General features: G+C 33.0%; 2 protein-coding genes across 3 annotated transcripts in view; one reads left to right on the top strand and one right to left on the bottom strand.

Moving 5' to 3' along the window:
- ftr84 (finTRIM family, member 84) overlaps positions 1-12,989 on the top strand; it is a 61,055-nt gene that overhangs the window by 18,708 nt on the left and 29,358 nt on the right. The window lies entirely within an intron of this gene.
- On the bottom strand, positions 6,975-12,639 carry si:dkeyp-110c7.4. The gene is made up of 4 exons (XM_691963.10): positions 12,509-12,639; positions 11,374-11,478; positions 11,135-11,275; positions 6,975-8,166 (listed from the first exon to the last, which is right to left on the bottom strand). Exons 1-4 carry the CDS (start codon positions 12,513-12,515, stop codon positions 7,739-7,741), a joined length of 681 nt encoding a protein of 226 aa, XP_697055.1. The 5' UTR covers positions 12,516-12,639; the 3' UTR covers positions 6,975-7,738.

Raw genomic sequence — 12,989 nt, 5'->3', positions numbered from 1 at the left:
GATATTAATAAATATATATATTTTTGTTTTTTAATTCAGTGATGACCGTCTTTAATTTTGATTGTTCAAATTCTGTAGTTGAATACTGCTAGACTCCCCAAAAAAACATAAAGCACTGTTTGTTTATTTATTTTTTGTTACAATTTATGCAGATGCACCTCATAGAAAAAGACTTGATCATCTTAGTCATTCTAAATGAATGAAATCTTTCCTAATAGAGTTATTCAAAGCATTAAGTGAAATTATTTTAATATTGCAATTTTGTATCGCAATAAAACAAAATTTCACTTTGTTCGATATTTCCAACATCGTGCAGTGTTGTGCTGTTAAAAGATTACTAACATCTAATCATTCATAATATTGTGTTTACATAATATGTGTGTGTATTTAAATATGATGTCTGTGTATATAGTTGTCACCGACTCGGTCCCAGTCATTCCCCTCGCTGACCAGCAGAGGTCACCATCTCCAATAGTGCTAAGAGAAGTATTGAGTACGGCCCATTTTGAAAATGAATATTTTTATCGATTTGTCAGTAAATATGGGCAATATATTTTAGTGGATTTAAACAAAACATTTATTAAACAAATGTAATTTAATGATAAAATATTTAAGTCACCAAACTTATTTAGAAATTTAAAGATAATACAAATTAAATTCAAGCAATATATTGCAACCTCCAAAATTTCAACTAAAGTTTAAGAATTTTTTTGCTTCTCTTGATTTTTTTTCTCTTTTTAAATTTGTATTTAATATTTTTATATAACATCATTTTAGGTGTACTAGTTTTTGGACCATTATCATAAGTTATTTTGTTAGATAAGCTCCAGATTTGGTTCAGTACCGACTAATCTAATGTACAGTTGAAGTCAGAATTATTAGCCCCCCTTCAAATATTTTTTTCTTTTTAAAATATTTCTCAGATGATGTTTAACAGAGCAAGGAAATTTTCCCAGTATGTCTGATAATATTTTTTTCGTCTGGAAAAAGTCTTATTTGTTTTATTTCGGCTAGAATAAAAGCAGTTTTAAATTTTTTAAAAGCCATTTTAAGGACAAAATTATTAGCCCCTTTAAGCTATATCATTTTTTCGATAGTCTACAGAACAAACCATCACTATACAATAAATTGCCTAATTACCCTAACCTGCCTAATTAACCTAATTAACCTGGTTAAGCTTTTAAAATCACTTTAAGCTGCAAAGAAGTGTCTTGATAAATATCTAGTAAAATATTACTTACTGTCATCATGGCAAAGATAAAATAAATCAGTGATTAGAAATAAGTTATTAAAACTATTATGTTTATTAATTAATTGGGGGGAAAAAATAAACAGAGGGCTAATAATTCTGACTTAAACTGTATATGCAGAAATGTAATATTGTATAGCTTCCTATTAAAAATATAAATTTAAATAATAGATTTGTGAGGGGTGTACTTATATATGCCAAGCTCTGTATATATAAACACATACACACTTGCATGCATATGTGTGTATTTAGTTAAAAACATTTTTATTGTTATTTTTTAATACATGTGTATATGTGTTTTCATATATACAGAACAAACACAGTACAAACGAAATTATTATGTAAATGCAAACTTTGGTTTCGTATGTGATTTGATCAAGGTTAATCATTGACCAGTGCTACAGATATGCAAATACAAGATGCTGTTAAGTGAAAGTTGTTGTTAATACAGGATGTGAATTTCTTCCTCTTTTGTGAAATTACAGTTCATATTTTCACAGCACCATAAATATCAATGTTAAATGCTTGACTGGAAATCGACCACACTGACCAAAAAACAAACAAACAATTTCACAGATTTAAGTGCTTTCAATTTAGAGCAATGCTGAGTTTACAGATATTTGAATTAATCTGAACAAAGCAATTTGCCAAAAATGGGAAAACTGTTAGTGATTCAGTTGAATTCAAACAGTTTTATTTGTTTGCATTCGAATGTTTACCGCATTTCCTCACATACTGTATAAATAATATCATGCATATAAATAATAACAAGATACTTCAAGGCCTTTATAAAGTTTTCCTTTAGTATTTAATATTTGTTTCTGCATGATTTAGATCTGCAAGAGCACAGATCCTGCTAATTGATATATTTTTATTTTATCTAATGGAGAACACTGCTGCAGTTCTAACTATCACAAACATCACAAAAACAAAATTCATGATTTTTTAAATATGGTGCTCCTTATGATGATCTAATCGTGCCCTAAATGGCTTGAGCAATCTTAGCAACCCACAAAATGTCTTACTAGCAGGGTGCAAATTACAGGGGGGTTTAGGTGGGATTGAACCCCTAATAATGCTTGATCCCCCCGGAAGGACATGAGAACAACATGTATGGGGGTCAGTCCTCTAAATAGTAAGCAGTTTGCTCTGATCTGCATCTTAAATACTAATATTACTAATTAAATAATTCATTCTTTTTGTTGTCGGCTTAGTCCCTTTATTAATCCGGGGTCGCCACATCGGAATGAACCACCAATTTATCTAGCACGTTTTTTTTTTTTTTTTTTTATGCAGCAGATGCCCTTCCAGCCGCAACCCATCTCTGGGAAACATCCACACACATTCATTCATTCTCTCACACACACACACACACACACACACACACACACACACACACACACACACACACACACACACACACTCACACTCACACTCATATACTATGGACAATTTAGCCTACTCAATTTACCTGTGCTGCATGTCTTGGGGGAAACCGGAGCACCCGGAGAAAACCCACGCAAACGCCGGGAGAACATGCAAACTCCACACAGAAATGCCAACGGAGCCGAGGCTCCAACCAGCGACCCAGTGCTTTCGCCTAACAGCAAGAAGGCTTGCTATCTACTGCGCCACTGCTTCGCCTAATTAAACAATAGTTAATATAAATATACAGTTTACCAACCCTATAAGGGATTATACCATTATGAATGCATAATTATGTCAATTAATGTAAGCTGTTAGACACGGTAAGTGTTCACAAAACCCTTTTCTTGTAAAATAGGTCCTTGTTTCTACATATAATCTAAAAGTAAAGTCAAATCATATGCATTGTTTGCATAGTTTGACCTACAGTAACCTGCTAATGGCTATTTACAGGATATTGCATGTAGGTCAGAATACACAAACTGTCTCACAAAACACTGAAAAATTTTATGTTTATTTAGTCATTAATTTTCTTTACGGCTTAGTCCCTTTATTAATCTGGGATTGCCACAGTGGAATGAATCACCAACTTATCCAGTATATGTTTTACGCAGCGGATGCCCTTCCAGCTGCAACCAGTTACTGGGAAACATCCATATACACGCATTCACACTCATACACCACAGACAATTTTTGCTTATTCAATGCGCATGTCTTTTAATTGTAGGGGAAACCGGAGCACCCGGAGGAAACCAGCTCTAACATGGGGAGAACATGCAAACTCCACACAGAAATGCCAGCCGAGGCTTGAACCAGCAGCCTTTTTGCTGTAAGGCGATTGTGCTACCCACTGCGCCACAATGAGGCCAAATTAAATATATTACATTAATAAAATATATGACATTAAAATTGATGCACTGAAGCATGTATTACACACACAAAAAAAAAAAATATTACAGAAAAAGTGACTCCCCTGATCGTCAATGTATAATTCACACCCTGCTTACTTTTCCCACATTTTAATCAGCAATCAGAGTAAATATGTGAACGTTTAAGGAATGGCACTTTTCAGCTAAATATTTTTTTTTTATATATAAAAAATATTTTGAGCTATACAGTATGAATCAATATAGAGAGAGTATAAGATCCTCTTTCAAAACAACCAACACATGAGCTGAAACGATGTGCTTTAAATGGTAATTCAATACCTTTTATTAAATAGAGATCTACACATTTTTTTCTCTGCCCTTCCAAGCTTTTTTGTTTATAGAAATAATCTATTTTCTAAACAGCATATGCACATGTTCTCACCTTTTTCGTGACCTAATGTAACCCTGCTTTCCAGTAACAGCAGCTTTGTTGTTTTGACGGCGTTTGGGCTTCTTTAAATCTTCTGTCCGTTTCACAGCATTGACACTCTTTACAGTCAATCTTTGTTGATCATAAGTAGATTTTTCCTCAGTGACTGAGCAATAATTAATTGTTCCTGCTTGTATTTTTTTTATCAGTGATGTTCCACCCTGATGACCATCAAATACTGTGTTGTGCATATCCTATAGTTGCTCTAATCTAAAATCCCAAGACACATGGCGAATACTTTCAGATGTCCTTCTCTGAACTGCTCAATTTCAGCGTTTAATAAAGCGATAATGACAGAAAGTCTGCGAAACAAGAGTATCAGTGGGTCAGCTGGCTCTGGTTGCAGATGTGTTTGTGTTTGTGATGAATTGGCTAATATTATCAGTTATGAGTGGATTAACGGCCTTATTAGGATTGCTTTGTCCTTTAGAGAGATTGAGGATAGCACATGTTTGTGTGTTGTGTTCGGTTTAATGTGGCTCATCCAGGTGATGTAATCCTCAAACCTCATGTATAATATTAAAAATATAAATCACTCCAAAGTTTGCTACAGAATGCTGGCAGAATTAAATGTGAGTAACTGTCTGGCAGATTGAATGTTTGTTCAGACAGATAATTTCTCTAAGAACTGTTAGGGTTTCAAAATAAAACAGTTGCCGATACCTCATTTATCCTCTTAACATTCATTCATTCATTTTCTTTTCAGCTTAGTCCCTTTATTAATCTGGGGTTGCCACAGCGGAATGAACCGCTAACTTATTCAGCACGTTTTATGCAGCGGATGCCCTTCCAGCTGCAACCCATCACTGGGAAACATCCATACACACACACTCACTCACACACATACACTAGGGTCAATTTTAGCATACTCAATTCACCTGTACTACACGTCTTTGAACTGTTGGGGAAATCGTAGCACCCGGAGGAAACCCACGCGAACACAAGGAGATCATGCAAACTCCACACAGAAATGCCAACTGACCCAGCCCGGGCTCGAACCAGTGACCTTCTTGCTGTGAGGCGATCGTACTACCCACTATGCCGCTCTAACAGTTAATAATGTAAATAATTATTAAAACTACTGCATACTAAGTTACTTTTATTGATGTGTAGTTAGAGTCAATATTGTGTACAGTACACAAGAGTATCTGGAAAAATACTGGCATTAGTATAATAATTAGGGTAAACCATTTGTTCAAAAGCTCAACAATAAACTACAAATGGATTTCCCTTTGGCTATGTTGGTGGCTGTTTTTGCCCCATTGACTTCCATTATAACCACATATATTGACTGCAAAGCCACGACAGCATATAATCATGCACTCTCACAACCCATCACTAGTTTTTAGATGTTTTTATGTTCACTTTGCTTGAACCTTCTTTTTTTTTCAGAGGCTCTTTTACGTTGCATTAAGATGAAAACTAATCCCTGAAATGCTGCTCTGAAGTGACTGATGTTTATCTGTTTGCAGGAACGTCAGTCAAAACATCGACCTATAGTCATTAACTGGTATTTGTACCCTAAACTATATGAGCAGTCTTGACAATGTTATTATTATTTCATGAACTAAAAACACCAAAAAGTCACTATTTGGCACATCAAAATTAGGCAGAGCAGAGATTAAGATCTCTTTATGCATTTTGAAAGTGTAAATAACCTGAAAACACCCATGAATCACAAACAAAGTATTTCTTATAATTATATTTTTCTTCTGGAGAAAGTCTCATTTGTTTTAATTTGCCTATAGATTAAAAGAAGTTTTTAATTAAAACAAAACATTGGTTAACTTTATTATCCCCCTTAAGCAATATATATATATATATATATATATATATATATATATATATATATATATATATATATATATATATATATATATATATATATATATATATATATATATATATATATATATTGAGAGATATATATATATATTGAGATATATATATATATATATATATATATATATATATATATATATATATATATATATATATATATATATATTTATTTATTTATTTATTTATTTATTTATTTATTTATTTATTATTATTACTTTTCTTTTCATTGTACTTTTAACTTGCATATTTAACCTAATTAGTCAAATTAAAGTTTTAAGTTGAATTTTAAGCTGAATACTAATACCTTAGTAAAATATTATGTACTGTCATATAGCAAAGATGAGATAAATCAGTTATTAGAAATGAGTTATTAAAATTATTAGGTTTAGAAATGTGTTGACAAAATCTTCTCTCCGTTAAACAGAAATTAGGGGAAAATATAAAAGAATTGTCTTTCTACAGCTCCCTTTCTTCACGTGCTCAATACTTTTTCCCTGTGTCATTTAATTTTATTACACATAACTTAATTTCCGAACTAAATAGTTTTGTGGATTTTTTTTTATTGTTGTTACCACCATCTGATGAAAATTTTAAGTCAAGCAGCACCTTTAGAAATATGTTTTCTGAGAAAAATGGTGACGTGTTCAATACTTATTTCCCTCATTGTATATGTATGTGTATATGTGTATACATTATATAAACCATGGAGATATATATATATATATATATATATATATATATATATATATATATATATATATATATATATATATATATATATATATATATATATATACACACACACACACACATATATATACAGTATATATATATATATATATATATATATATATATATATATATATATATATATATATATATATATATATATTTATATATATTTATATGTGTGTGTGTGTGTGTGTGTGTGTGTGTGTGTGTGTGTGTGTGTGTGTGTGTGTGTGTGTGTGTGTGTGTGTGTTTGTGTGTGTGTGAAACTATTAAATTTTGTTTCTTTACAGTAATTTATCTACTTAGAGAGGATGGACACAGAATATTAACAAAACATTTGATAAATGGATGAAATAATGGGAGAAAGTAAAAGTTGGACATTCTGTTTTCATTTCAGCATTTTACTATAATGATGAAGTTCTCTCTCTGTGTGTATGTGCGTGTGTGCATGCGTGTGTGTTTGCGTGCGCTTTTACAGTTCAGGATCGAATATTTAAAACAACTTCACCACATTGAACCTTCTTAAATCAGGTGTGTTGACATCTGAAATGGTGGTCAATAATTGAAATGCTCAGAAATTTGCAAATTCAAGTTCTGTAATGTATGAAGACAATGACATTTATGAGAGCGTCTGACTGATATAGCTTGTAACATCTGTATTGGGTAAAAATGATATGATCAATATCTGGGCAATGTATGTTTGTTATTTAAATGTAATAAAACAATGTTTCAATTAATCATATTTTATAGTTTATTTTAGTCATACAAGCTGTTTTAGTCAGCTTAATGTAAGTTGATGATATTTGATTCTGTTTAAACTTTGAACAGTACATTTGTGCGTGATTGTGTGCACTTTTGTAATTTATGAACACGCATGTTTGTGTAATGACATAGGTATAAGATATAATGTTAAAGTGGTTTATGAGGACATGCCTTGTGTTCTTATCATTAAATTTTTTAATCTTACTAAACGGTCTATTCACATTCAAAATTTGCCACAGGGTTTCTGTGAGGGTTGGATTTATTTATTTATAAGACAAGGCCATATAGTGTTTTTTACAGTATTAAATGCATACACCTATGAAGAGTCCTCATAAACCACAAAAACCAACCTGTGTGTGTGTACATGTTTCACTCAGTGGCGTACAGCAGAAAGCCACTGAATGTGTTGTAGTGGTTCTGATCATCACAAAGCCAGCATCCAGCCTGGAGACTGATGGTAATGCGGTCTCCTACACTGAGCTGTGCGAGTAAGACAGCAGTGGCCTGGTCCTCCTGGTCTTGATCATAAACCTCTCTGAGAGCTGCTAGAGCCACACCGTTCTTCCTGATGCTGGCACACACTGCCAGCGGTGCGCCTGGAGAGCCTGCGTCGCTGAACACAGTGAAGGCCAGGTTATAAACGCCTGAGCGTGGAACCGTGAACACGCCAGTTGTGGAGTTATAAGCCTCTCCAATGTTGATGAAGATGCTCTGGTAGACCACGGTAATCGGCAACTTCACTGGACCAACACAACGCCTTTTGTCAGTCAGACCAACAGAAAATGCCACTCGGTTGTCTGAAGAATAACAAAGAGCATGTGTGAAACCCAGATGTAATCATATTAATAGGGAAACTGAGCTTCATTACTTTTAAGATTTAAATTAACTTTCAAGATTATTTAGGTTTCTTTAAGGACTGAAAAAATATTTCTGTTTTATATCAGCAGCAAAATTTCTTTTTTATTTTGTGGTGTCTTTTATGACAATATTTCTGTTTTACACTGTAATGTATTTTGTATGTTTTGTAATGTTGCCAGGTTAATAGCAAGATATTGTCATAAGCAGATGTTGGTGACACTAATATAATAAAAAGTTTTACAATATTATGACGTTTACCATAAAGGTAGAACAATTTTAATAGATAAAATACTCTACACTGCCAAACCAGAAGGTAGATAGGATAATTATCTAGTTCAAAATAAGACAAAAACCAGTTTATATTACTTCTGTGCTTTCCTGTTAAGTTCACTCAAAACTATAAGTTTTAACAAAATCCCCATGTCTTTGGAAAATGAATGAATGCAACAAATGAAAGATATATCTGAAAGAATTGCCTTTCTACAGCTCTCTTTCTTCACGTGTTTAATATTTTGTCCCTTTTTTCCCTCTTTAATTTGTATTACACATAACTAGGGCCAGGCGGAATCTGCGGACATTTTTTTGCTATTTCTGCTGAGAATTTTGGTAAAAATCTGGGGATTTCTGCGGAATTATTTTGGGATTATCATAACTAAAGCCTTAATATATGAAATAAAAAATAATATCTTTTTAACTTTTATTTAATGTTTAAAATGCAAATCCAATTAGATTCACTTTATTTGGTAAATAAAGCAAGTTTGTCATATACAGTTGAAGTCAGAATTATTAGCCCCCCTGAATTATTAGCACCCCTGTTTATTATTTTCACCAATTTCTGTTTAATGGAGAGAAGGTTGTTTTAGCACATTTCTAAGCATAATAGTTTTAAAAACGTATTTCTAATAACGGATTTATTTTATTTTTTACATGAAGACAGTAAATAATATTTTACTTGATATTTTTCAAGCCACTTCTTTATAGCTTAAAGTGACATTTAAATGCTTAACTAGGTTAATAAGGTGAACTAGGAAGGTTAGGGTAATTAGGCAAGTTATTGTATAATGATGGTTTGTTCTGTAGATTATCGAAAAAAATCTGCGGAATTTTGTGAAACATCTGCAGGAATTCTGTGCACGCAGATACCGGGTGGGCCTACACATAACTTAATTTGTAAACTAATTAGTTTTGTTTTCTTTGCATGTATGGATTTCTTTGGTTGTTACCAACATCTGGTAAACAAATTTTCTTTAAAATTTTTTTATTTTTATTTCACCTTTAAAATTACTTTTCTGAGGAAATGGTGAAATGTTCAAAACTTATTTTCCCCATTGTATATGTTATATAATATATTAGAAACCATTCTGTTTATTTACAGTTTAAAATACTTAGAGAGGATGCAAACAGAATATCAACTTTTAAACTTTTATACCTTTAATGATACAGGTGATAATAGAACAGTTTTAATAGATAAAATACAGTATTCTACATTGCCAAAGCAGAAGGTACATAGGATAATGATCTAGTTCAAAATAAGATTTCATTTGAAAAGAAATTAGTTTCTATTACTTCTGTGCCTCCTGTTATGTTCACTCAAAACTATAAGTTTAAACAAAACCCGCATGGCTTTGGAAAATGAACGAATGCAACAATTAAAAGATATATCAGAAAAATTATTTTTTTCAGTAGCATAGAATACAAATAAAACCGATCATTTTTAAAATTTAAAAGATAGTTCACACAATTTTGGAAACATACACATCCTAAAATTTTGCCAAACCTGAATGGGTTTCTTTTTGTTGCACACAAAAGAAGATATTTAAAATAAAAAATTGTTAACCAAACCAATGATTTACCATTAATTATTAAGCAGACTCTTTTATCCATGTGACTTATAATGAGGAAGGCATCATATGACTTTGTACTCGCAATAAGTGCTACTAATACAAAGTTTCTGATTCAGTTTGGAAAATACAAGCTAGAAGAGCGAATATAATTATTAATTTTAATTTTGTTTTTTAAGTTAAAGGGCTCACTGAACTGAGTTTTACAGTAGGTGTCTTTTGAATGTTGCCAGTGTGAATCATGGTAGTCCAGCCAGGAAAGCATTGCAGTAGTCCAGTCTTGAAATCACAATTGAACCAGCAACTGTGCTGAATGCTCTTTAAGGAAGGTCCTGAACTTTCTGATGCTGTACAAACCTACATGATCATGCTGTGTTTGCCATGTGATCTTTGAAGGACAACTGTTCATTAAAGATCACTCTACAGTTCTTCACTGAATTCACTGAATTCCTTCACTGAATATCAGATGACCCCAGATAGATTGTGAAATTATGCTGTATAGCTGTATTGCAGGAAGGAAAAGAAGCTATCAACAGATTGAGCTGCAGATGATATTTCATACAAACCAAGAGGTCCTCCAGGCAGTGTGAGATCCTTGTTGTTACTGTAGTATGGTTGAAATGCGAGATGTGTGTGGTCAGCATAACAATGTTAAGAAAAGTCCTGTTGGGAGTGATTGAACCTTGCAAAGTAATGTAAATGGAGAGGAGAATGGTTCCAAGAACTGATCCCTGAGGAACCCCTGTGAAGGGGTGGTTTGCTTTAGACACATCTCTCCTGGTTATCAACCTTCTTCATAATATTGCTTTTGAGTTCAGCAGAAGACAGATACTGCTATAGATTGAGAACAAGTTATTATAATATTTATCATTTATATTATGTAAATGATTCATTATTTTTGTGTGAATCTCTCTAAGTAAAGTCAAATACCAATTGTTTTACAAGCTGTTAGCATATCTGAGCCTAAACTTCAGGTGCTTTTATTTCGCAATATTAGAGATGTATAAAACGTTGTTTTTCTAAATTATACTTGAGGAAGCATGTGTTTGTGTGTTGGTGTGTGTACCTCTGATGTTTTTCAGTGTGTTTTGTGCTTTGGCCAGCGAATCCTCCAGTGCGTTCATACTAGAGTTTAAATATTGCTGTAACTGCCATTTTTTCTTCTGCATCACACAACAACCACATGACTCCTGGTCAGTCAGGCACGCTAGTGAGAGAGAAATAAAATGTTGCACGTGTCTTTAAGATTTAGTGCATTTCACATGGCTGTTATTAAGATTTATTGTATAAGGCATTAACTCTTACGGTTGATGGGATCTGGAGCGAGGGTTTGTCCTGGTCCGTCCCAGCTGTAGGTCTTTGGCTGGCTGAGCACCAGCGGCAGCGCGCAGAACAGCACAACAACATTTCCTGATTTAAATTGTTCACAAAGGTTTATCACATCATGTCATGATACCATTATACAGTCTGTACAGTTCTGAGCCAGTTTAGCTTAGGCTCATGAAAATGGTGCAAATGTATACAGATCTGTCAAACATAATGTAGCCCACATGGACTCTGTCTGCAGACTCCATCTTAAGCGCTCGTTTATTAAATATGTCAGCTAAATGAATCATTCTTTCAGCTTCCATTAAGAGTGCAGTTCTCTCAGCTACATTACATACACAAACTCAATATAATACGAAAAAAAGGTCTTTAGATTACATCAGGGCTTTGAGTAGCTAATATTATATTTTTAAATATTTGTAAAAAATACGATTGTACTTCTCTTAAATAAAAAGATTGATTTAGAATGAATTATAATAAACAAAATGTATATAATTAAATCATAATACATAGAATATAATGAAAACTTCTAACAAAAACAAAGAAAACCATTTGAGGAAACCGACTGCAACAAACCATTTCAAAAAGTACTCCTAATGAGTACTGTGAACCTAATCTATTTGAGTAAACAAAGCAATTTGAGCACAGTAAAACCTAATAAATGATGAGAACTGAAACCAACTGAGTACTGTAAAACTCAATAAGTCAAGGCAACTCAAACTGTTTGAGGAAACCGATTGCTACAAACTATTTGAGTTAAAAAAACTAATCTAAATAAGTACTGTGAACTTACTCTATTTAAGTTGAAGTAATGAGGTATTTAATTAGCTCATTACCTTCAACACTGAGTTCAAAACTCTTTTCAAATTGGTAGAATTACCTTTAAGCCAATTTTAAGTTAACTACACACCTTTCATTTGATAAAGTTGACTGTTGGGTTTTACAGTGTAGTAAAAACAAATAAATATTAAAACTAATAGTTAGACAAAACAACAGCTGAATGGTATTTTGTCCCCTATAAATGTTTAACAGGCACAACAGTCTGACAAGCTAATGTTAGGCTCTTACTCTCAGAAAAATAGTTTCTGTACATAAACAGTGTTTATTTTCTCACCTTTCATGTCTCACAGCTGTTTCTGCCTATTGAGTCTTAAGCGAGTGAAAACCAGAGTGTTGTATTCGGCTTTATATCCAGCCAGATCTCCTCCTTCCACATTCAATAGAGGCAGATTTAGGTCTGTGTGTGTGTTTATAAAGAGGAGCTTTATGTCAGTAATATGAATAAAAAGCTACAACAAGTGGGACGACTGCTCCTGTAACCGTGATTTACCTCTGATGCGTTGAAATCCAAAACCTCACCAAGCTTTATACAATACTGCAAAACAATGAAGGGCATAAGAGACATGAAATGTGATGAAGCTGACCGCAAAGCTTCAAACCTGCTATCTCAAACATGTGCTTTCCCAGGAAAGGATTTCTGTTTCATATTGATTGGGGCCCCAGAACAGCTATTCAGAGGAACGCACCACACCTCTGTCTACAATGCAGCAGAAGTGATGGAAATCATCACAGTGATGTGTGTTGTAATTTAAGTA

The sequence above is a fragment of the Danio rerio genome, chromosome 5, assembly GCF_049306965.1.
Source record: "Danio rerio strain Tuebingen ecotype United States chromosome 5, GRCz12tu, whole genome shotgun sequence".
NCBI classification, from domain to species: Eukaryota; Metazoa; Chordata; class Actinopteri; order Cypriniformes; family Danionidae; genus Danio; species Danio rerio.
The sequence above is the reverse complement of the archived record's forward strand: the minus strand, read 5'-3'. Positions and strand labels throughout refer to the sequence as shown.